We start from the raw sequence: 25,899 nt of genomic DNA, 5'->3' as shown, positions 1-25,899 counted from the left end.
CTACCCTGGTCACTTACCTTATGTATAAAGTTTTCCACTTTGTTCTGCAGGCCCCACCACTTGAACTTGACAGTAACCAGTTTGTATGCACACATGTATGGGCAGTCTTTCTGATTTACAAGTTCTTGCTGTATTAGAAACACACCCACAGGCAAGCAGTTAACTAAGAGGGCAGACCTCTGGATCCTCCTTAGCCCAGGCGGGCCATTCCCCTCCTCCATTGGGGAGGCCCACACACACTGGCCCCAGTCCACCCGCCACCCCACCCGGTGGTGAGGGTGTGAACTGCACCTTCCAATTGGGACCCAAGGGTCCTCGGCCTGTTTTGATAGACTTAAATTTTGCTGGGTCTTCCTCTGCCTTGTAATCCTGAGAGAAGTTGGAATTGGAGCGGGGAGGGATAAAGAGGGGGGAGGGGAGGGAGGAGGGGAGAGAGAGAGAGAGAGAGAGAGAGAAACAGATCAGATTTTCCACCAGAGTACAGTTCATACCATTCTTGACGCTGCTGGCTCACAGAAAATCTGGGAAGGTGTTATAAACAAGATACAGAACTGTTTACATTTGCCTCAGAGGAGAGCTCTCTGTGATTTTGTCTGCCAGGGCCTGTTTTCACTTTTACCAGACTGTGTGAGCAGGCACGTATTTCCACTGTTTAAGGTGGGGATTTGCAACCTGGAGTGAACATTCATATGACCAAGGAAGGTGTTTTCAAAATACAGTTGACCCCTGAGCAAGGCAGGGGTTAGGGGTGCTGACCCTCCACGCAGTCAAAAATCCAACTGACAGTTTGCCCTCCGTACCCGCAGTTCCTCTGCATCCTCGGATTCAACCAAGCACAGATCGTGTGGAACTGTATTTAATACTGAAAAAAAAACTGCTTTTAAGTAGACCCCCGCAGTTCAAACCCATGTTGTTCAAGGGTCAACTGTACAGATTTCTGGGTCATTCCGCCTAAAACCCAGTGAATAAGAACACTTGCAGGGGAGGGTTGCATGCATTTTTTTTTTAACTCCCCAGGTGATTCTAAAACAGCAGCCTGAGCTGAGAACAACTGGCCGCAGTCATTCCTGCAATCTTCTAGTCCCATCTCCCTCTGGCTTGTTTTGTTTTTGTTTTTAAACTGCCTTGTTTTAATAAAATCATTATTGGAAATGTTCAATGTACAGACTTAATCCTCTTGTGTACTATCGTCAGTCTCCCCTCACTGATTTAAAATGCAGTCAGTGTGTTAATTTAAAATGCAGTCAGCTGTGTGTTAATTAACAGTAACAGAAGTTTACTCTTGGGCTGTTCCTCTGCATTGACTAATGTGGGCAACGAAAAGCAAACTCCTTATGGCATCTACTTAACAAAAATAACGAAGGTATCAAATCACGCACATACACACACAATCATAAAGCATTTCCCAAAGCTAAGGAGATTATTTATTAAATCTTCCCCGCCTCTGCTTCTCTCCACTCACATGAAACAGTCAACAAAATACTCAAAGCACCATACTTTTGGCTAGTATTTCTGTTTGAGAAATATCTGGCGATGTTCAGTTTGAGGAAATTCATCAAGCTGCACACTTATGATCTATTCACTTTGCTATATATGTTATACTTCAATAAAAAATTTTTTTTGAAAAATCCACTAATCTTTTGAGGGTAAGGGTGGGGATATTAGGCAAAGAAGCACAAGATGGCTTTCATATCTATTTGGGAATGCACAAAACAAAATATCTTAGGCACAAAGAGTGACTCCAGGAAAGAAGTATCATACCCCTGGGGTACAGAGAGCAAACACTTATTCCCTACCAATGGGCAGAGTCAAGTTCCTGTGCCCAGATTCCAATAGGCCTCTGTCAAATAGGAAGAGTACTGCATGGGGGAAACCTAGTCCTTTACTTCCTTAAACCAATACCTCCTGGGCAGTGAGCAGGACAGACCTGGTCCCCAATTTCTCCAACTTTATGGTCTAGCAGTGGACTGTCCTTTCCAGGTGGCTGCTGCCATGTCTGTTACTCTGAGAAGTGACCACCAATGTCTTGAGGGCAGGGGACTTGTCTTTTCATGTAACTGGCAACCCCCCAACCTGGAACCCACAGAACAGAGTATTCTAAACACAAAATAGGCAGGCAATATATATTTTTGATCACAAGGTTAGAAAGAGAACTAGTTTCAGGCTAAGTGTCACTTCAGCAGGGCAAATCAACCCCAGGGCTACCGACAGTACCTGCGTCATCCAGTGACAATTCCCAGAGGCCAAGCAGGACACATACATCTGGGCCACTATTTTCCTGGTGGTATCCCCGAGTCAAGGCGAGGCAATTCTTAACACTCATTTAAAAAATAAAATACCCAAGAGAGAACTTCCCTTTGAGTCAAGTTGGGTATGGTTCCTTGGTTTCTCTGACACTTAGAAGTCATTTCTGCATCTCAAAGGCCACCCATATCACTGAACAGTTCCTACCTTGCTAAGTACTTGGCTTCGATCTGCAATGTCTATATATATAGCTTCCACATGTTTCCAGGCCTCAGGCTCCAGTTTATGCACCTGCAGGAACAAGGAGGACCACCGTGTAGTTTTTATCATCTACGAAGCACCCTTTACCCAAAATGGACACCTAGCAGCAGCTGTTCCCATAGCCAGAGATGTGAGATTCCTACTGGTACATACAAAACTATCCAAAGGAGTGGGAGGATGGATTTTAAGTGGACATACATTTGAGAACTAATGCTTTGATTTTTCAAGCTAAGTACAACTGCAACAGCCCAAGACACTCTCAGGACTCCCCTAGCACCTATTTTGTTTCCATATGTTCCCCCTTTGTAAAGACTATACACTTGTCTCATGGGGATGTTGCCTGGTTAGCCATATACTGCTTATTTTGATGCTCTTAAAAATTAACTAACTCAAGGGCTTCCCTGGTGGCGCAGTGGTTGAGAGTCCGCCTGCCGATGCAGGGGACACGGGTTCGTGCCCTGGTCTGGGAAGGTCCCACATGCCGCGGAGCGGCTGGGCCCGTGAGCCATGGCCGCTGAGCCTGCGCGTCCGGAGCCTGTGCTCCGCAACGGGAGAGGCCACAACAGTGAGAAGCCCGCGTACCGCAAAGAAAAAAAAAAAAAATTAACTAACTCAAAATAGGTGGTACCAGATACAAAATCATGCTACGAAATTCTGATACAAATTCAAAATGTACAAAAGGGGCTTCCCTGGTGGCACAGTGGCTGAGAATCCTCCTGCCAATGCAGGGGACACGGGTTTGAGCCCTGGTCTGGGAAGATCCCACAAGCTGCGAAGCAACTAAGCCCGTGTGTCACAACTACTGAAGCCCGCACGCCTAGAGCCTGTGCTCTGCAACAGGAGAAGCCACTGCAACGAGAAGCCCGTGCACCACAACAAAGAGTAGCCCCTGCTCTCCGCAACTAGAGAAAAGCCCACGAGCAGCAACGAAGACCTAATGCGGCCAAAAATAAATAAATTTACAAAATGCACAAAAGGATATGATAAAGCGTATAACTCTTTCTCTTGTCTTCAAGTCCACTCCCAAGTACCACCACTGCTAAACATTCAAGTGTAGAGATTTTTCTTTTAATACAGATGGTAGCATGTATACACACTGTTTCACATCGTGCTTTTTCCACTGAACAGTGTATGTTGAAGACTGTTCCCTACTGGTTCTTTTTAATGGCTGCATAATATAGCACTATATGGCTGCACAACAATTTATTTAACAGGGTCCTACTGATAGGCTTTTATGTTGTTTTTAACCTTTGGGTACACAAAGAATGCTGAGATGAATCTCCTTGTATATAAGCTATTTCATACATGTGAAAACATAACTGTAGTATAAATTCCTAGGTGTGGAATTGCTGGGATAAAGGATAGGTGTATTTTATTTTATTTATTATAAATTTATTTTGTTGATTTATTTTTGGCTGCGTTGGGTCTTCGTTGCTCCAAGCGGGCTTTCTCTAGCTGCAGTGAGCAGCTACTCTTTGTTGCAGAGCGCGGGCTTCTCATTGTGGTGGCTTCCCATTGCAGAGCACGGGGTCCAGTAGTTTCGGCACACAGGCTCAGTAGTTGTGGCTTGTGGGCTCTAAAGTGCAGGCTCAGTAGTTGTGGCACATGGGCTCAGTAGTTGTGGCGCACGGGCTTAGCTGCTCCACGGCATGTGGGATCTTCCCAGACCAGGGCTTGAATCTGTGTCCCCTGCACTGGCAGGCGGATTCTTAACCACTGCGCCACCAGGGAAGCCCAGCTTACGGGATCTTAGTTCCCCAACCAGGGATTGAACCCCGGCCCCGGCAGTGAAAGCACCAAGTCCTAACCACTGGACTGCCAGGGAAGTCCCTAATTTTGATGGTTTAAAAATTCACCTCCTCTGTGCCAGGAGTTACATTTTTAGACCAATGCCAGCACTAAGAGAGGTCCTATAAAGAGTCTTGGAGATCATATTTTTCAGATTAGAGACAGAGCAATCCCACCCTGGTAGGACAGATCTGGGCACAGGCTACTGCCTGCCTGGCCAGGAAAAAGGGGACCATGGATCAGACCCCTTGGCATGGATGGAGCCTCAACACCCCGTCCTGGGGCCTGGAAGTCCTTGGGGCTCCTGGGAAGTGCTACTTACATTCTCCTGGGTGCCAAGATCTGGTTTGTGCCAGGTTTCAATTTTAATCAGAAAGTCTTCTTTCATGTATTCATTCTGGAAGGGGAAAAAAAATACCTTACAGTCACCAGGCTCAAAGTTGGAGAGTAACCATCCCCCCTACTTGCTCATGGGCAGTCGAGAGACCCCAGCCTCTGCCTTATAGTAACAGCTAACTGTACCAGGAGCCCACAGTATGCTGGGTGAGTGTTATCTCGTTCAATCCTCACCCCAGCCTGCGATGGCTGTAGTAATACCACCCTCGTCTTATAGTCAAGGAAAGTTACGTTCAAAGGCGTGAGGGGACTTGTCCAATGGCAGAGAGATAACGACAGAGCTGGGCCTCAAACTCAGTTGTGTCTGGCTTCAAAATCCATGTATTTAATCCGTGTATCTCTCCTATTTGCCTCATGCACAGGGCATAACGGCTGACTGGCAGCGTGGGAAGAGCATGGGGAGACTTCCCAGCCAACCAAATGTGTTCCCCACCCGCACCCGTTCTCCCCAGCCAGCCTTTTGCTAATTTAACCCTTCATGCTAATTATCAGCCTCCTCCCTTAGTGCCTTTAAAAAGTTGGAACTACTCAAAGGAGGAACACGTTAACCCCCTAACTCCTCAGTGGGAATTAGGTTCCCAGAAACTTCTTACATTTACCAGCAGGGACAAGGCACCTGAATGAGGATGCTGAAGGGTGGAGAGAAGGGGCACTGACAGAGGGGCTGGGCCTGGAAAAGAAACCTTGCTGATTTCTCAATTTTGCCAAGGGTCAGTGCTCACTGGGGTCAACAAACGCCCCAATGGGAAAGTCACAATCGGGTCAGCTGAACCGAAGCTTCTTGTACAACCCTGGGAAGGCCAAACCTGGGGCAAGCAGGGCACAGCCTTGCATCATTCTGTACACGTGAGACCTGGGGCTAGTATGCCACAGTCCTGACTGCTGCACGTACAAAGCCACCTGCCAATGTAACTTCAAGCAAGAAGCCATTTTGCCAATTAACAAGTTCCTCATTAGGACTGAAAGGATTAAGCCTCAAAAGCTCCAAAAGTCACCCAAGAGAAAGAGAGGAATACCCAGGAGTCTCCGGGGCAGTTCCATTTTTATTTTTCCCTTTCTTATAAATCATCTACAGTTCCAACCCCCCTGAAAATACTTACTGTAATAACTGCTCCAAGGCAAGGACATGGAAAAAAGAAAGAAAAAGATTAATGAGGATAAATAAAATATCCAGCCCTCACCCCCAGGGAGCACGGAAGCAAAGAATTCTCCACTCCCTGGGGCACTCCACAGTCACTCTCCAAGCCCCAGCGAGTACATCTGGTACCTCAAATGCAGCAACTCTCAAGTTTCACTCATACAAAGTCCCCAAAGACCAAATATGGAATTTAATTAAAGCGATGCCACTACAGGCTCCTCAGGACTCTTCCCAGTTGGGCAAAGACAGGGAGCAGTTCTGATGAGCTGAAGTGCGGAGACCCGCTGCTCTGCCGTCGGAGTGTCACCTGGTGTCCCCCCACCCCCACTTCCCGGGGCACAGAGCAGGGCACTGTAGGCCAGGCACTGTCTATCTGCCCTCTGCATCCTTCCTCTCACTGTAACCAAACCTCTCACCCTCCACACTCCTGATCATTGTAATGAGACCCCCTCGGAAAGCACCGTTCAATTATTTATCAGAGAAAATGACTGCAGCTCTAATGTCACTGGGGAATAGACTAGCCTTCCTCCTGACCACAGCCCAGATCATTCTGTACCCTCTGACTTTGGCAGTTATCGCAATTTCAGATGGATGCCACACTGCCCCATCTGACAGTACATGGGGCTAACAGTCAAATTCCATAACTCTAAAACTGAAACCAAGGTTACCTCTGAGATTGAGATGAGGAGAATTTGAAATATAAGGGATAAGATCCACCTTGTATAGAAACAACCCAAGAGACTATCAGTAATTTCCCTGAATCCAACGAAAGATACTTGCAAGAAAGCATCAGATCAAGATTATAACTAAAAGGGCTATTGAAATAACTGCCCTGTTATTAGTTTAACAAAAAAGGAAATGAAGGGTATAATATCCATCGAGGGCGAGTCCAAAGAGACCAGTTTGGCAGAAATTCTCCAGCACTGTTCTGGGAGCAAGAGCCCTGGGCTGTGTACGTGGCACATCTAGCAGCCCCATCCTGAGTGTCAGGTTGGCCTGGTTTGATGACACTAGGCCCCAAGGTTCTCCCACTAACCACCTGATTCGGAGTCTATGCTCTCCGAGCAACTTTCTCCTAGTTTGGCCTCTGTTGGGACAGAAAGTGCTAATCAACAGACACAAGGCGGGACTTCCCTGGTGGCGCAGTGGTTCAGAAGCCGCCTGCCAGTGCAGGCGACACGGGTTTGAGCCCTGGTCTGGGAAGATCCCACATGCTGTAGAGCAACTAAGCCCGCGTGCCACAACTACTGAGCTCGCGTGCCACAACTACTGAAGCCCATGCACCTAGAGCCCGTGCTCCACAACAAGAGAAGCCACCGCAATGAAATGCCCGTGCACCACGAGGAGTGGCCCCCGCTCACTGCAACTAGAGAAAGCCCGCGTGCAGCAACAAAGACCCAATGCAGCCAAAAATAAATAAATAAATTTGTTTAAAAAAACAAAACAAAACACCACAGACACAAGGGTCTGATCACTTAAGCAAGTGGATGTTTTCACTACATGTTGGCTTTCTGATTATAATTTGGTTTTCTATGCAGAAGAGTCCACAAGGAAAGAATGCCCTACTTAGCAAACAGGAATATCTTGGTTTTCATTAGTAATTTTGTATTTCAATATAACTTAATATATTGGCATTTGGGGGGGTCTCGTATATAGGTCTTTCTGAGATCCTGAGAAACAGATCCATTTAGTTCTGACAAATTAGGTCTGTGAACCTACGAGGATGAACGCCCTCCCTGGCCTTTAATGCCAATGTGGGTGACCAAACAATCTTTCCCAATCTTCTCTAGCCTCAAGGCCTCCAAACATCTCTCTAGCCTCCAAACACCTCTGCATTCGGAGCCTTCCCTTTTCTTCAAACTGCAACCCTATGTACACTGGAAAGGTCTCAGGAAACCGTCTGCAGTTGGAAAACAGGGCTCTCCAATGAGACCAGTAAGGTACTTTTTAAAAACTATGGCTTTGGGACTTCCCTGGTGGTCCAGTGGTTAAGACTCCGTGCTTCCAATGGAGGGGGCGAGGGTTCGATCCCCGGCTGGGAAACTGAGATTCCACATGCCATGTGGCACTGCTATAAACAAACAAACAAACTATGGCTTTATTGAGACTGTATTCAGCCCAGGGTTAAGGTTACAGGAAGAGGAAGGAGGAGAAACATTTATTTTCTTCTTCCTACTTTCTTTCTTTTTTTTAATGGAACGCTTCATGAATTTGCGTGTCATCCACGCACAGGGGCCATGCTAATCTTCTCTGTATCGTTCCGGTTTTAGTACATGTGCTGCTAAAGCAAGTGTCTCTTCCTACTTTCACTCACAGACCCAGTCCCATCTTACCCCCTCCTCATGTCCCAAGTCATGAGCATCAGGGGAAAAGAAACAGAGAGAAATAAGGTAAGAGGATAGAAAGAGCTGATAATAAGTAGAGTTTTCCACAGCCAACTTCATTCCACTGAGAACAAGGTGAGAGCCTTCCAAAAGGCATGTGGAGTTTCACTCCACACTCCTTTATCCATCTCACCTCAAACTCTGATCTACTTAGGCCAACCTAAGAGTTTGAATTGATAATCTTTCTCCCACCAGCCCCCAGAGGGAACTGGACATAGCCTTCCTTGTTTATATCTCTTTTTAAAAGAGCAATGGCTAACTGAACAGATCTAAGATTCAAGACATTCATTCTGGGCTTCCCTGGTGGCGCAGTGGTTAAGAATCCCCCTGCCAGTGCAGGGGACATGGGTTCGATCCCTCATCCGGGAAGATCCCACATGCTGTGGAGCAACTAAGCCCGTGCGCCACAACTACTGAGACTGCGCTCTAGAGGCTGCCAGCCACAACTACTGAAGTCTGTGCACCTAGAGCCCGTGCTCTGCAACAAGAGAAGCCACTGCAGTGAGAAGCCCGTGCACCGCAACAAAGAGTAGCCCCCCCACCGCAGCTAGAGAAAGCCCGCATGCAGCAACGAAGACCCAATGCAGCCAAAAATAAAATAAATCAATTTATATATAAAAAAGAAGACATTCATTCTGTAATGAAGCTGGGGTGTGACTGTAAAGTCAGCACCCGTCGAAGAAGCCAACCTCCTCTGCCCTGCTCCTTGCCTCTCCTCTTCACGGAGCATTTAGAAATTACATTTGTCTTCTTTTGGCCAAGGATCAGAAGGTGCGAATGAACATGTGGTGTCTAGAAAAATGCCCATGTCAGCTGCAGCACACTCTCCCCAGAATTACAGAGGACAGTGGCATCTCTCAGTTGGCACAAGCTGTGTACCCAGAACCCCGCCCCAGGCATGCAGCAGTCCACCCTATCCATTTGCCTCCTTCATGCCAAGTTGGCTAAGGTTCTTACGACACAAGCTCAATGCAATTCTCTTACACATCAAGAAAATTCATCTTTGGCCCTAGACCAGACACACCCAGCCACTGTGCACACTTTTTTTTTTTTTTTTTTTTTTTTTTTTGCGGTACGCGGGCCTCTCACTGTTGTGGCCTCTCCCATTGCGGAGCACAGGCTCTGGACGTGCAGGCTCAGCGGCCATGGCTCACGGGCCCAGCCGCTCCGCGGCATGTGGGATCTTCCCGGACCGGGGCACGAACCCGCGTCCCCTGCATCGGCAGGCGGACTCTCAACCACTGCGCCACCAGGGAAGCCCCCACAGTGTCTTTTAAGAAAGTGTGTATGTGCCTCTTTTCCAAGAATTGAACAGCTTCCTGCCTGCTGATTAGGGAATAGTGATGTTTGCATTTTCAGCTACAGCAATAAAACTCTAAGCATTACACATCCCAGGTCCCACCAATGACTGTGCATGTCCTGATACAAAATGTTCTTGAACCTGTGCAGGACTGAAGAGAGCAATGACCCTGTGATCTAGACTTTAGTCATTCCCAAAGTCAACGGGATAACGACCACATGTATCTTCCTCATCAGATACAATCTAGGGAGTGCCAGGTCCCAACAAGTAAGAGAAGTGTAAGCAGAGGCTGGCAGGCAGACTGTCTGTGCCAACAAATGTAGACTGGCTGGGGGAAAAGCCACTTAACTCACAGTCGACTTCCAGGGGACCTCTAGAGACCCCCCGCTAGAATCCCAGAATGTCTAGAATAGAAAGTTCTCTGTGAAGGTTCAAATCTTTCCTTTCTAGAAACTCCAGATAGGAGACTAGGGAAGATTAAGAGAATAATTCCAGTCCTAATCCCACCTTCAACTATAGAACATGCTGGTCTAGGAAGTTCCCTAGTGGTCTGCTAATTAGGACTCAGCGCTTTCACTGCCAAGGTCTGGGTTCAATCCCTGGTCAAGGAACTGAGATCCCACAATCAACATGGTGCAGCCAAAAAAAACACCAAACCATGCACCATGCTGGTCTAGTGGAAGCCACTGATTCAGGGCTCGGACTGCAGGTGTTATACAACATACTCGGGGGCTAGCTGTTTCTAAATCCTTTGTCATCAAACATTGGGCTTATTTCAACTTTTCCCCAACAACATCAGGGTTTTCTTTGCTATGTTTCCTTGGTGTCTAGGTCTGGCCCTTCTCCAGCGCAGGAAGGTCACCCTGCAAGGCCCCTTCTTATGACTGCCTCTCTCAAAAGTCCCTGGGCCTCACTGCTGCTTTTCAAGCCAAACATGAATACACCCTATTAAAACTGGAAATTTCAGTATCTAACAATAAGGGAGTAGCTTAAAAGGATCCCAGTACATTCATACAATGGAATACTATGCAACTATTAATAAATTTTAAACAATAGACTATATGTAGTGACAGAGAAAAGGTTTCCCATTTACTAACTAAAAATGAACAATTTAATAATTAGTATGATTTGACCCAAAATTTGGCTGAAAAACGTGTCTGGAGACTTTATATACACGTGTATATGAAAGCATTTTAAAAAAGGATTAGAAAGACACTAAAATGTTAACAGTGACTAGAAATGAAAGGATCATGGGTGATTATTTTCTTGTTTATATGTATTCTCCAAGACAGAGGACATTACTTTTGTAATCAGTAAAAACCAAAATTATCATAGCATCCCCAAATAGGAGGGATTGGTTCTATGCCATCTTGGGCCATGGCTACTTGGTGGTTCCCACCCAGCTGGCTGCCAAATTGCACTAGACAACACTGGCACTCACCACCGGCCTGAAGGGAGGCCCCAAGCTCATCCTTCCACTGGCTTAATCTGGAAAATGAAGGTGGGACACAAAACCCCAATTCACTGCCACCCCTGGGCCTACTTGACCACACCCTCCATCCACCCTGGGGCCCAAATTCCAGCTCTGCACTCACCTGTTCTGCAATAAGGGTAGGCATTCCACGCTTTTTCATGTATATTCAGGGCTCCCTCCGGGGCCAGCATTCGAACAAATGTGGGGACTTTGCTGTAGTGAGAAAAGGGTTATGAAGAGAAACAGAGGAGAGAGTTAGAAGACAATGGGCTAAGGACTTCCCTGGTGGCACAGAGGTTAAGAATCTGCCTGTCAAGGCAGGGGACATGGGTTCGAGCCCCGGTCCGGGAAGATCCCACATGCCGTGGAGCAACTAAGCCCGTGCGCCACAACTACTGAGCCTGATCACCTAGAGCCCGTGCTCTGCAATAAGAGAAGCCACCACAATGAGAACGCCGCGCACCACGACGAAGAGTAGCCCCCGCTCGTCACAACTAGAGAAAGCCCGTGTGCAGCAACAAAGACCCAACACAGCCAAAAATAAATAAATAAATAAATAATAATAAAAAAAAAGAAGACAATGGGCTTCTACTGCACATTCTCCAGGCTGCAGCTCTAGCTTCTTTGTGGGGAGTTGACACGCAAGTTCCCCTGAGAACAGCAGGTTACTCTGTGTGTGAAAAGCCACCTGTCAGAGCCTGACACCCCAGCTCAGCTGGCTACTAACATCCAGCCGCAACTTGGCCCCCTACCCTCCAGGAACAGGACAGCAGGTGAGGCCCCGGGCTACCGGCCACGGCTTATCAGTCCTTACGCTATCATTACGCACTCTTCCAGAGCTCACTGGGCCCAGGGCATGGTACTACACGTTGCAAGGATGAGATGTCTTCAAGAGTGGACCAGAGTGACTGGCTGACTAACCTGGAATATGGGATCCAAGATGACTTGATCTCCTAGGGTCAGTTCTGGGCAGCCAGGAGGGCCTCAGGGCCATCTGCCTCCCAGGACAAAATATTTTCTTCCATTCAATTCTTATCTCAGGTTACAGAGCAGCAGGTACCCTATGAGCTCTTTTTGTTTCTTTTATTTAGAAAAAGGTATGTGTATTCCTCTGCCTCAGCTTTTAACTGGTAATCTACGCAGTCTTAGCAGGCTCCAACAACCTCATCAGCTTAGTGCCTGACGCCTAAGAAAAAGAGCTACCTCCAGGACACAGCTAACTCGGAACACACAGAGCAGTCCACTGAGATCCACTCACTCTTGGCCACACTCATTCAGGTACGTACTTCTATGAGTTAGGCACCACGATGCATGTAGGAATCACACAGACATGGCTCCTGCCCTCAGGGAGCTTCCGTTCTAGTGAGGAGTGGAACTAACCAGGCAGAGCACTGTGAGAACACGGTGCATGGGGAGGCTCCCCAGGGAAAGGAAGGTTTACACCGAGTAGCGAGTGGGTAGGACTGAGCTAGACAAGAGGACGGAAGTGGGGTGGGAAAAGCTGGGGGGAAGAGAGAAGTTCAGAGTAGCTGGTGTAAGGTATGAGGTGAGGAATACAGGAGAACAAGCAGAGGCTGGGTCATAAAAGATCTTGTAGCTGCAACAAAGAGGATGGACTTTATCCCGAAGGCAAAGGGCCATCTATAGCTTCTAAGCTAGGGAGCAACAGATCTTCTGGACAGAACGCTTGGAGCTGTGCAGAGAAGTGGAAAGCATGGAGACCAGTTAGGAGATGCTGTGGTAATCCAGACAAGAGATGATGGAAGGAAATGGAAACGCTGGAGATAACCAAGGAGATGGACTCAAAAGGACTTGATGAGGGACTTCCCTGGTGGTCCAGTGCTAAAGAATCCACCTTACAATACAGGGGACACAGGTTCGACCTGTGGTCAGGGAACTAAGATCCCACATGCCGTGGGGCAACTAAGCCCACGCACCACAACTACTGAGCTCCTGAGCCTCAAATAGAGAGTCCGTGTGCGGCAAACTACAGAGCCCACATGCTCTGGAACCCATGCGCCACAACTAGAGAGAGAAAAACCTGCACACTGCAACTAGAGAGAAGTTCGTGTGCCGCAGTGAGAGATCCCGCATGCCTCAATAAAGATCCCGCGTGACGCAACTAAGACCCAATGCAGCCAAAAATAAAATAAAATAAATAAATAATAAATAAATCTTAAAAAAAAAAAAGGACTTGATAAGACGAATAAGGAAGAGGGTGTTGTGAATCCATGGTTTCCGATTTGGGACAACTAACGGCTTTGGTCCTCATGAGGGGAGGTGGTCATGGCATTCAACACTGTTGGTTTTCTTTTCTTTACTGTTGGTTTTCTTTTCTTTTCTTGGCAACTGGGTGTTTTGGGGTTAAGAGTAGTGGTAGGTAGCAGTTCAAAGTTTCCACCCTCTCCATAAGGGAGAAGGTGAGACATGTCCCACCCTCCATATGTACAGACCTCCTCTCTGCCACTTTGGCTGGACCAGCTGAGTCTTGAGGAACCAACTGGCCCCTACTACCAGCCTCACTATCTCTTTTCAAAGTTCTCTTTAAAAAATACAAATGTGCTGTGGGGAAAGTGTGTCTTTTTTAAATTAATTAATTAATTTTTGTTTGCGCTGGGTCTTCGTTGCTGCGCGCAGGCTTTCTCTAGCTGCGGTGAGCGGGGGCAACTCTTTGTTGTGGTGCGCGGGCTTCTCATTGCAGTGGCTTCTCCTGTTGCGGAGCACGGGCTCTAGGTTCGCAGGCTTCAGTAGCTGTGGCACAAGGGCTTCAGTAGTTGTGGCCTGCGCGTTCTAGAGTGCAGGCTCAGTAGTTGTGGCACAGGGTTTAGTCGCTCCACGGCAATGTGGGATCTCCCCAGCCCAGGGCTCGAACCCATGTTCCCTGCAATTAGCAGGCGGATTCTTAACCACTGCGCCACAGGGGAAGCCCCAGAAGGTGTGCCTTAAGCCTTATTCTAATCAACAGTTAATGGCTCAGTAAGTATTGGTTGGCAGTCAACTCAGAGGAGGACGAGGAGAAGGCATGGAGGGAAAAGAGCACAATGTCAAGGAAATGGGATCCTGGTGAGTTTTTTTGTTTTGTTTTGTTTTTTTAACTTTTTGACCACACCACGCAGCATGTGGGATCTTAGTTCCCCGACCAGGGATCAAACCCGTGCCCCCTGCAGTGGAAGAAGGGAGTCTTAATCATTGGACCACCAGGAAGTCCTTTGATGAGATTTTTTTCCCCACTTCAGTGTTGTTCTCTTCCTGGCTCTGGCACTCACAAAATCCTGGACCCCTCTGGGCTGGCACTTTTACATCCCTAGATCAGCAGACTACATTAAATCAGCCAGTTTACCAAATGAAAATGAAACTGCTTTGCTCAGTTTAACTGACTAGAGATTAAGGTTCAGGTTTAAGTTGCACAACAATGTGAATGTTACTTAATGCCACTGAACTTAAAAATGGTGGGACTTCCCTGGTGGCACAATGGATAAGACTCCGTGCTCCCAATGCAGGGGGCCCAGGTTCGAGCCCTGGTCCGGGAACCAAATCCCACATGCATGCCACAACTAAGGAGCCTGCCTGCCGCAACTAAGATCCAGTGCAACCAGATAAATAAATAAATAAGTAAATATTTTTTAAGAAATGGTAAGAATGGTGAATTTTGTGTTATGTACAATTTACCACAATTAAAAAAAATAGCAGGTTTATTTTTTCCAGTACTGGGTAGTTTCTAAAACTAGATTGATTCAATTTCCATTCAAGCTGGTGTATGTTTACCATGGCTTTCAATGTCCTTTGGGCCAGCTTACAGTTTACTGAAACATTACTGTCTTGGTTAGGGATTCAGCAATTGTATGGTTTGCAATGGATTTTGGTACACCAATCAGTTCAAGCCATACTCTTAAATACTTATGCCTTTGATCCAAAGAGAGGTACCAAAATTTCTCCAGTAGCTGATTTCACAATATCAGAATTTAAAATATTACCTGACCCCACAATTCTACTTGTAGGAACATTTACTATAGATTTACACACATTGGGTACATCAAAAGATTTGTGCAGAAGGAGTTTTAGTGGAGTACTGTATGTAAACATCTGGAAATGACTGTAAATATACGTCAAGAGAAGACTGGTGAAACAACTTCTAGCACATTTGTTTAAAGATACGACGTGTGGGCTTCCCTGGTGGCGCAGTGGTTGAGAGTCCGCCTGCCGATGCAGGGGACACGGGTTTGTGCCCCGGTCCAGGAAGACCCCACATGCCGCGGAGCGGCTGGGCCCATGAGCCATGGCCGCTGAGCCTGTGCATCCACGGGAGAGGCCACAACAGTGAGAGGCCCGCGTACCGCAAAAAATAAATAAAATAAAAATAAATAATAATAATAAAAACAAACAACCCTTTAAATGAGCAAAGAAGAACTACCTCTACCTACTCTCACAGGTGAAGCAACTTGATCAACCAGCTAACAACTCAGAAAACACCCCGAATGATCCGCTGTCTCCACTTTGATACCAGGACGCCTTCGCTCTGCCGCGCAGCCACCTACCTCTGTAAGTGGTAGATCTTGTGCGTGTACTGGCCTTTCTCGCCGTCCTTTTCATAGGGCTCATTCACCAGGACCTCCACACCTTCACCACCACCCGTTTCATTTTTGCTGGCCTCAGCCACAGAGTACAGCTGCCCTACTTGATACTGAAGAAACAGAGAGACGGGAGTTACTGCCAACGCAGAATCTTCTCGATGGCTGCACACAGTCCAGTTGCCAGAACTGTCCAATTAGATCGCTCTGGGACCCCCTGATCCGGGAGCTTATCCCGCAGTTTCTCATGTGGCCTTGCCCAAATCCACCGAAAGACACTAAGAAAAGCTGCTCCGTGGCCTCTCTTTAGCCATCAGGTGTGTTTAATTTCATCTTTCCCATTTTCACATCCTACTTCAAGGCTTCAGGAGGCAGGTGAATATGCTTAATCTCACACCACTATCCAGAAAATAGAGTCCAAGGTAGTTTTTGCCCTGGACCTGCCTTTGGTCCCAGATCCCCAAACAAGATCTGGGTTGGTTGTTAGAAATCTCTTTATCCCATTCATTTAAACAGGTCCTAAGACATGACTTCTTGTAAAGAAAGGTACCCAGTGCACTGTGAAATCCACAACCCCTGCTATAAAACTGGCTCATCGGGACTTTGCTGGTGGCGCAGTGGTTGAGAGTCCGCCTGCCGATGCAGGGGACACGGGTTCGTGCCCTGGTCCAGGAAGATCCCATGTGCCGCAGAGCGGCTGGGCCCGTGAGCCATGGCCGCTGAGCCTGCACGTCCGGAGCCTGTGCTCCTCAATGGGAGAGGCCACAACAGTGAGAGGCCTGCGTACTGGAAAAAAAAAAAAAAAAAAAAAACTGGCTCATCTACTTGTTTCTTCTCCAGCATTGGGCCCCTCCTCACCCTGCCAGCAGCTCCCAGAGCAGTCCTGCAGGCAACCAAACCTCCTGAGGCTTTCCTGCTTCCTGGGGCTGAAGCAGGCACCCTGCTTCCCGTATTAGACAGCACAGATTCCTACCCCACAGTGCTGGCTGGGCGCACCCTCTATGTTGGCACTTACTAGATGGCCAAAGCCTAGTTTTCCTTTATTTGGGTCACATGCCACCCTATCAAGTCACCAGTCAAGATCACTGGCCTCCTCTGATCCCTCAAGACAACTCAGTATTAGGGCCAATGACCTGGGCAGTGCCCAGGCCTGGCCCTTCTGCTCCCTTCTCTCTGAGGGAAGCTGTCTAGAGGGAAAAATGAGGTGAAAAGAGAATGAACGCAATCATTAAGAAGGGAAGTTACGCCTATACCAAAGGATGCATCTTCCCTATCACGGCCAATGCCACCAGGCACAACAGTTTAGGGAGTATGAGAAAAAGATACTGGATTATAGTTTGGGGAGGGGTGGGGATCGATTTTCCTCACCCTCCATGCCCCTTCCCCAAGCTCCTGGTACTCTCAGGAGTGAAAGACAAAGGTTGTTTTCCCTTTGAGGCCTGCTCTACCCGGCAGCCTCCTAAGCACCACAGAGACGTTTCTGGGCAAACATGGAAGGAGGTGAGGCAGCTCACCAGGACAATTCACTGCTCACCACGAAGCTGAAAGAGCCCTAACTTCCAAAGCAAAAACGCAGTGCAGGATGCCAAGGAAAGGCCCAGGCAAACCGTCAAGGCTGGGTTAATCCTGTAAAGAGGAACATCTGGGTGAGAGCCAGTCACCTTGACCTTGCTAATCCAGAGCAACATCAGGGCTGCCTCAATGCCCCCAGGGAGCCCCAAGCTGTCCCTCTGCCTTTCCAAGTCCACCCCCTAACAGAGGCACACATGAAATCCCCTATCAAGTGGGTCAGGGTTTGGCTGAGCCAGGGGTTCCTAGGAGGCAGCAGTAATTCTGTTTCAGAGAAAAGTCATAAGAACATCTAACCACTGACTCAGCAGTCCTAAAGGGAAGGGGAGGCCGGTTTTACCAGGCCGGTGGAGGGGACTGGGGGGCCGGCTGGTGGTGCTGCTTGGGGAGGGGCCCCGGCAGAGACTAATCCCCTTCATTTGGTTCCTCTTCAGCTGCAGGAATCAGAGGGCAGGCTCTAAGAGGATCAGTGTGTTGGGCTGGCATCTTCCCCTTTTAATCTCTCTTGATATTCTGATCCTTTAATCCCAATGAGACATGTAAGGCAGTTTTGTTAATCCTAAGGGGTGAATAAGACTAGCCTCCACAAGCTACAAGTGAGGGACACTCTTCATGTCAGAGGGTTCCCTTTGGCACCATGGCTCTGCACCCTGGGAAAGCAGAAAGCAGCCAGACTCAGATGGGGTAGAGATGGGGGATGGGGATCAGAACATTAAATCAGATAAAGAGCCCCAAGGAGACGAGGATTCCAGCCTCCTCTGGCCCAGGACAGTGCTCCCTGCCCTGGAGATCTGCTCCCTTGTTCCCAAGAAAGAAGACAGCTAAGGAAAACAGAGACTCCACCACTTTGGCAATCTGGGAGTGGGAGCCCACGAAGATGTAGTGGGTGCGCCTGAAACATGTCATGAAAAACAGCACAGCTGTTGGTCCCACCCCCGTGGACCTGCCAGCCCAGGCACCAAAGGGGCCTGGTGCCATGCATCTCTGGAAATGAGAAGTAAAACATCCCTACCCACGGTAGGGGGAAAAGGCGGCCCGAACTGAGCAAGGAACCACTGGCGGACACACCACGTTAAACAGCCAGGGCTCTCTTGCTTTGCTGCAGAACGTCCAGAAACCCTGCACAGTGAGTATTAGGCCAAAGGCTCTGGCCAGCCAGAAGCTGATTTTACCCCAAAACATTGATTCAAGCCATCAGGATGGTCATAAAGACAGGGGCTTCTCTATTCTCTTTTCATTCCCCTTCCAAATCAGAAAGCTCTGAGGGCCTCCAATTGGGAAGTGAATCCAACAGCCACATGACACTGGGCTGTTCCCATGGGAACCGTTAGTCAGGATGGGTTATCGATAAAGACTCTGAGAAGGCTGGTCATTACTTATCTCTTCTTTGGCTTCCGCATTCAAGATTTTCTGATCTCCTGGAACCAAGGTTCAAGCCATCAAAAGAGCAGCTCCTGCTTCAACCCTGCACAGGCCAAGCACTGCTTTCTCATCAGTGGTTTATGGCTGAGAATGCGTTGACCATCACCAGGCTTACAGGTGAATCGTAACCAGTGCTGACTTCCCAAGCTTCTGCTTTCAGGCTCAGTTCACCCCACAATTTCCTCAATGCTCCAAAAACAACCAACCACAAACTGAAAACGCCAATTGTGGACGCTCTCAAGGTGAGTTCCCCTTTCCCTCCATGCTTGGCTCCACCATAAGCAATCAGCCAAGAGGTGCCCCCGGACAGTGCTGGCCCTACTGGGTCTGCCACACCTCCCAGAGACACTCCCACCTGTCATTCCATCAAGAAACTCCCTGCAGGGGCTTCCCTGGTGGCGCAGTGGTTGAGAATCCGCCTGCCAATGCAGGGGACACAGGTTCGAGCCCTGGTCCAGGAAGATCCCACATGCCACGGAGCAACTAAGCCCACGTGCCACAACTACTGAAGCCCACACGCCTAGAGCCCATAGTCCGCAACAAGAGAAGCCACCACAATGAGAAGCCCACGCACAACGAAGAGTAGCCCCTGCTCGCCGCAACTAGAGAAAGCCTGCGCGCAGCAGCGAAGACCCAACACAGCCATAAATAAATTAATTAATTAATTAAAAAAAAAAGAAACTCCCTGTAAAAATGATCCACTTCACCCCTAAACACCACTTTGAGGTACTCCTGAACTCCTGGGGAACATCTTCCTCTCTGGGGTGTGGGATCCTCCTGTACAGCAGAGAGAGAGGCATAGGACCCCCAAGTTTCAGGGCAAGTAATGTGCTGGGCCTTCCTGCTTGGCCTCCTGGTTTGGAAAATCATCACTTGCTGTTTTTTCATAAAGAGAGCAAGGACCCCAAAGGAGATGGGTTAGCAGGGCTCCCCCAAGCCAACAGCTCTCAGCCCAAGCCCGTGGTTCCCAGGCCCCATGTACATCTCAGGGGCCTCCAGGGATCGCAGCATCTACCCAGCTATCCCCTCCCCCAGCTTCCCCAGTCTCATTTCTCTTATCCTCCTTTCCCAGAACTCCCACATCACGTTCGAGGCCCATCCTGACCCCTCCCCCAGGTCTCCACAGCTCTTAACAGACGTACAGCCCACCACCAGAGACAATTCTCTGGGGGGCCAATGCCTGCCGACCCTCTTTGGGCGCCAAGAAGCCATTTGTCTCATCTCAAGTGTGCTGCGGGCTCTGTTGGCCTGATTTCAGTTTTCAAAGGTGCATTTCATATTTGGAACAGGGTGGAAGTTATCACAAGAGCTGACACTGCAGGAAAGAGGGCGACTGAGGGCACCATACTGGCTGAGCAGCTTCACCCAAAGTCAAGCTTAACTGAAAGCTGAGGGGCCTGTGGATTCCAAAGGGAGCAAAGAACAAGGCTGAACTGGGAGAGGAGAGTGAAGGAAGTTCAGAGAAAGGGCGGGACAAGGGCGGCTCTGTGACAGTCTTCTGCTGTCCCAGAGACCAACTCTGAGTCAGCACGGCCTATGAACCTTCTTGTGGCAAATCCTGCCAGATCCCTATACACAGGAACGTCAGGCCCAAGAACCATAAAAGGACAGAGGGCAAGCCAAGCCCATCTGTCATTCCCTGCCCTCCGTGAAAGAAGGGTTCTGGGCCTCGGTCTTCCTAGCAGTCACCTAGAGTATGGCTAGGAAGGGCCTCAGAGATTTCCAGTCCTGCTGGTTTGTCACACAACCAGAGAGAGCCAGGCACACTTCCCTGTTGAGTCACAGAGGTCCCAGAAATGCACGTACTTCATCCTCTCAGTAACATGTCCCCAAACAGGCTGAGTTCTAGCAGGTAACAGGGGCTGGTTTAGTGTCTATTCAAAGTTATCTCTCTGGTCAACAGCTTGAGGCAGGTTGCACATAGTTGGTCAGATACATAAGCGCCCTCCTTCAACAGAAAATTGCACCAGGAAAATTCACATCGAGTACTGGTTATCTCTATGCTAGAACAAACATGAAAACCACAAGAAGATACTAGCGTGGGCCGCCAGGAGCCCGACTGAGCTAAGGGTCACAAGCAAGTATATCCAACTATGAATAAAAAGAAGAAAAAGGACTTACCTCTTCTACAGACACAGGTAGGATGACTCGACTGCAAGAGAGGGAAAAGAGTATCAACTTCAGGCTCTGAAACCTGCTCTGAAAGCATCATCTTAGAATGTTATTAAATGTTTTGTTGCACGTGACGCTACACTCGCTGTCAAAAACCCAGCAGAGAATGGCCCCGAGTGCTTCAAGGCTACGACCCTCTGTCCCTTCTGGCACTTCATTTAGAGCCCTGTGATTCGGTGCAAACCTGTCCCCTCACCAGCTACTTCCCAGGCCTCTGACTCACATTTGGAGCTGTCTTCTTCTCCCTCTCTCCCACTCATATCTTCCCCAACAAAACTCGCCAATGGGTCTACCTCTCTCCGTTAACATAGGAGGTTGATACAGGAGGACTCACCCCTGCAAACTCCGAAGCCAAGATGAGGATTCAGACCCAAAGAAGCAGGTCCTGGGGATTTACTTCTGTGGACCCAACCTCCCAACAACAGCCCTCAAGGTGAAAGGCTAGGGAGGGGCCAAGCTCCTTGGAGGATTAATCACCCTAAGAGCACGCACCAACCATCTCTGTTCTGGGGCCACATATTACAGTACAAGCTACTACCACAAAGCCATCAGGAGAGGACACCTAACTTATGTCCTGACCTCCAGAAGCTGTCCAAAGACACCCCAACTGATCACTTTCTTTTCCTTCTCCATTTCAATGACTACCAATTGTTGGAGGTACCACCAATCAATCACCTGATGGAGAAGCCATGGCCAGCAAAGTCCCACACTGGTCAGAACTCCACACACAGAGGTGTGAGGGCCAGTGGCCCTTCTCTGGGTGGCTTGCATTTGTAATGCAGAGCAACGGCCAACCCCCAGCTCAAAACTGTGAGGTCAGAGAGCTGAGACAAAAACGCTTGGTTGGGGCTTCCCTGGTGGCACAGTGGTTGAAGGTCCGCCTGCCGATGCAGGGGACACGGGTTCGTGCCCCGGTCCGGGAAGATCCCACATGCCGCGGAGCGGCTGGGCCCGTGAGCCATGGCCGCTGAGCCTGCGCGTCCGGAGCCTGTGCTCCGCGACAGGAGAGGCCGCAGCGGTGAGAGGCCCGCATACCGCAAAAACAAAAAACAAAAAACAAAAAAACGCTTAGTTGTATTCCTATGAATCAAGTCAGCTCCCAAGCTTAGATTCTCAGTTCCCAGACCCTAGGTGGAACCCCCTGGAGCCTCCTGCATCTTGCATGCTTGGTGAAGCACGTGCTGCTATGCTCTCCTTTCTATGCAGTGGTCCTGCCAATTGGGATCCTTGCTCCAGGCTGGTAAAGAGCCTGCTCACTAGTTTCTAGTCCCACAAAGGTCCCCAGATAGCAAGAGACACCCAGAGGGATCTGAGAAAAACTCCACACTCAAGGCAAGGCACAGAGCAGAAAAGTAGCAGGAAAAACAAAATGGGCTCCAAGTCTCTACTGCCTGCTAACTCCCCTTCCTCCAGAATGACTCAAATACTGTAAATCCTGCAGGTTACTGGATGCTGCCACTAATGTTGTCCTCCCATTAGAGAAAGCCAACAGTGCAGAAAAATACTTCCAACTTGGAGGCCACAATTTCTGCACCCTCAGGAGAAACTTCCTAGAAAACAATAAGCCTTTTATCTTCAAGAACAGCAGTAAAAATCACATCCAAGAATTTGCAGAAATCAAATCAAGGAGAATCCTGTTACAGGAAGTGTCAGAAAAATCAACAGGGACAAACTTCAGACCCTGGGCAGGCAGTAAGTCTCCCCCAAAAAGAGATGGGCATCAGCCAGTTCCTGACAGGATGCCCTGAGGCTGCTATAGGACAGCTGCACACCCAGACATTTCTCCCTGGCTCCTTGGGAGCAAAACCACTTCAGCAGCAATAGGGTGCAATTCCAAAGGACAGGGCCACAGAGGCAGTGCGGGGCTGGGCCTGGAGCTGTGCTCACTTCAGTGTGACCTTCACTTGCACTCTCCAGAGCTGCAGCGCTGCAGCCACAGCCAGGTGTCTCTGATGCCCCCCTCTTGGTCCCCCGCCCAGGGGTGCACACACACGCCCAAGCACACACAGGGCACAAGTTGGGCAGAAAGGAAACGCAGATGCCAGGCAGGCTCTGCACACCTGGCACCTTGGACCTTTCCCTGGCAGGCTTCAAGGGGTGGAGAACAAAGACTGAGAAGGGAGGACCTCTCTTCAAAACTCACTCAGATCTCTTCTGAAGGTCCCTTCCTTTCCCTGCCTGACCCTCTTTACAAAACCTACAGGTTTCTACAGATTCTAGGATTCAACTGGGAATAGAAAAAAAAGAATCAGGAGAATGGGAAAAGTCTGTCATCTGTACAGTCAAGATTAAAATCCAAAGTGCACCATGCCCTCCTCTTGTTGGATTCCCAAGATTCTTCCTCCTCACCACACAAAACTCTGTACTCTGGCTGGATCAGCATCAGATCGGATGTCAAGAAATAGAGGTGGGGGGACTTCCCTGGCGGTCCAGTGGTTAAGACTCCGTGCTTCTACTGCAGGGGGCATGGGTCCGATCCCTGGTCGGGGAACTAAGATCCCGCATGCCGCTCAGTGTGGCCAAAAAAAAAAAGAAATAGAGGTGGAGGGGCTTTGAAATAACACTCTTCAGATGAGGTGTCAAGCTGGGATGACACCTGGGTCTCTTCCCTTTGCTATCCAAAGCTCCACACTATGTCCAAAAGTCCTAAACACCTCCAAGGAGCAAACCAGATGGGATGGGGCAAAGTCCCTTCACTGACAAAATGGAAACAGCTCTCAGCACACCTGCCTGGCTACCAAGTGAATTACACCAGATGCTCTCTACCTGGACACCTCCCACTTCCAGACCTTCTGGGCTTCTGGCTGAATGCTGCCCACTTGCCCTCCCCTCCAGGGAAGCACAGTTTCACTGAAAGTTCTGCATGTACACATCCAATCTCTCCTCTCCCCCCACCCCCAATCTTTCCTCTTTGAAGAAGAAAAAAAAAAAAGTCCTAAGATGTTTACTTGGAACCATGAGCTTCAGGAATGGGTCATCTCATATTTGAAAGATTAGCAATCCGAACATCCCCACCTGTCATCCAGTCCCGTGGATTTCACGAGCAAGCCCATCTCCCTGCAACTCCTACCAGAAGTCACTCATCTCCACCGCCCATTAACTACTCAGAAACTCCCTCACTCTTCACCATTTTTCCTCAGTCAATGGCTTTATGAAAATATCAATGCCTCAGAGCAATTTCCCCATCTCTTTGCACCAAGACTGAGAATCCCCCAGAGACACGTTGGCCCTGTCCCCCACCCCAACTCCAATAACATGTATATTTACTCACAAACATACTCTTTTTCCAAACTGTTCTCCTCCCTTTCTAACATCCTAGCTCTCTCCATCACCATAACTCCCTCATATCACTTCAGCCCCTGCCCAATATTTTTTGGACTCCTCACCCAAGTGTCTCCAAGTCCCAAGCAATCAGCCTAAGCCTTTTTTCCCAAATACCTCGTCCTCTGCCCCCACCACGTGGGCACCATGTCACACCATCTGTCCCCTCTGCTATCTCCTTATACCCTTCCCCTGTCGCTCAGCCTGACGCTGACTCCCTAGTCCTTTTCCTGTGTCTACTTATCACAATCCTTCCCCTGATGCCTAAGGCAGCCACTCCTCACACCCCAGGTTGCCCTCAACACTCGGCCCCATCATCCCAACTCCATTCTTGAAGCTGTCTTATCTGATCTCCCAGGGCCCCTTGGTATTGTTCAGCCCCAAAGCCCTCTCCACTCTGGCTGGCTCCCCGGCTCCCCAGCCCTGTCTGCCCTTGTCTAACCGTTCCTCAGCCACTCAGACAACTCCTCCCTCTCCGGTGGGTCCTCTCAGCCAGTCCTGCAGCTCTGGCTGGCCCCTTCCTCCCTTAGCCTCCACTCTAGGACCACCGCACATCTCATCCAGCACTCTCGATCCCCTCAGCCCCTCCTCATGCCCTGTCCGGCTCTCACTGTCCCCTTGACCTCATCTCAGGCCTGCCCGGCCCTCTTTGTCCCCTCAGCCTCTCCTCAGGCCTCTTCGGCCCTCACTGCCCCTTGGGCCCCACCTCAGGTGCTGTCCCTCCCGCTTTATCCCCGTTCGGCCCACCTCGGGCCCTGTCCGGCCCTCGCTGTCCCCTCAGCCCCTGCTGGGCCGCCCATCCAGCGCTCTCCATCCCGTCGGGCCCCGTCCGTCCTCCGCCAGGCCATCACCCTCCCTGCTCGTCATCCTCGACTCTCCCTCCCTCCTCGCTTCCGCACGGCCGGCTGGACACTCACTACTCCTTGAGCAGCACCATGTCGCTTCGCGGCTCGGCGGCTGCCCACTGCCCGCCCAGCCTCCCGCCCGCTTCCCGGCGGCCGCTCTCCCCGTGGCCCGGCCCGGCTGCCTGTGCGCCTTCGTTGTTGTCTGCTCTGTCCCCGCCGCTCTCGCTGCGGTCGCCGCGCCGGCTCCTGCCGCCCCTGCCTCGCCGCCTTCCGCGCCGCTGCCGACGCCGCCCGGAGCTCCAGTTCCGCAGCGCCGCGCGGGGGCGGGGCGTCTCTGCGGCAACCAGAGCGTCACGCGCAGCGCTGCGCGCTGACCTAAGCGCGGAGGCAGAGCCTTCCCGGGCCCGCCCCCTCCCGTCCTTAAGTGGGCCGCGGCGCTGATATCCGCGTCCGAGGTGGGTCCCAGGCGTGCGCAAGACCCGGGCAGTAGGTGGGGCCGACACCGAGGTGTGCTGCAGGGTCCTAGGGGTGACTGATTATCTGCAGGCGGAACAGATGTCCCAGTACGGCTGGGCCTCCCCGGTGGTGTGGTTTGAGATCTAGGAAGAGGTTGTGTCAAAAAATAATAATGGCTAAGTTTACGTGCACGTGCTCTTCCAAGGGCTTGACTCCTTACAACAGCTCTACCAGAAATGTATTATTACTGTCCACAGTGACAGGTGAGGAGGAGGCAGAGCTTAAGAGACTTGCTCAAGAAAAAAAAAAAAAAAGAGAGAGACTTGCTCAAGTCCAAAGCTAGCATGTGATGGGGCAGAGATTTTCACCTTAATATCTTAGTGTAATGTCTTTCTTTTTTTTTTTTAATTCATTTTATTTATTTATTTTATTTTTTGGCTGCATGGGCTCTTCGTTGCTGCGTGCAGGCTTTCCCTAATTGCGGCGAGCAGGGGCTACTCTTCGTTGTGGTGCGCTGGCTTCTCATTGCAGTGGCTTCTCTTATTGTGGAGCTCTAGGGCT

At 49.6% G+C, this 25,899-nt stretch overlaps 1 protein-coding gene and 1 non-coding gene across 2 annotated transcripts in view; both read right to left on the bottom strand.

Moving 5' to 3' along the window:
- Window positions 1-25,192, bottom strand: part of PITPNA (phosphatidylinositol transfer protein alpha) — a 40,434-nt gene extending 15,242 nt beyond the window's left edge. Inside the window, exons 1-9 of the mRNA XM_067715131.1 lie at window positions 24,955-25,192; window positions 20,666-20,696; window positions 15,521-15,666; window positions 11,107-11,198; window positions 5,790-5,797; window positions 4,616-4,690; window positions 2,452-2,535; window positions 292-369; window positions 18-128 (exon numbers count right to left, since the gene is read on the bottom strand). Of these exons, the coding sequence (XP_067571232.1) occupies window positions 18-128; window positions 292-369; window positions 2,452-2,535; window positions 4,616-4,690; window positions 5,790-5,797; window positions 11,107-11,198; window positions 15,521-15,666; window positions 20,666-20,696; window positions 24,955-24,974 (645 nt within the window). The 5' untranslated portion in view covers window positions 24,975-25,192. The remainder of the gene's footprint in view (window positions 1-17; window positions 129-291; window positions 370-2,451; window positions 2,536-4,615; window positions 4,691-5,789; window positions 5,798-11,106; window positions 11,199-15,520; window positions 15,667-20,665; window positions 20,697-24,954) is intronic.
- LOC137213705 (U6 spliceosomal RNA) lies at window positions 8,015-8,117 on the bottom strand. Its single transcript, XR_010938328.1, has one exon. It is a non-coding gene; the product is annotated as a U6 spliceosomal RNA (small nuclear RNA).
- Window positions 25,193-25,899: the final 707 nt, after the last annotated feature.

Source organism: Pseudorca crassidens, chromosome 19, assembly GCF_039906515.1.
Source record: "Pseudorca crassidens isolate mPseCra1 chromosome 19, mPseCra1.hap1, whole genome shotgun sequence".
Classification (NCBI taxonomy): domain Eukaryota; kingdom Metazoa; phylum Chordata; class Mammalia; order Artiodactyla; family Delphinidae; genus Pseudorca; species Pseudorca crassidens.
The sequence above is the reverse complement of the archived record's forward strand: the minus strand, read 5'-3'. Positions and strand labels throughout refer to the sequence as shown.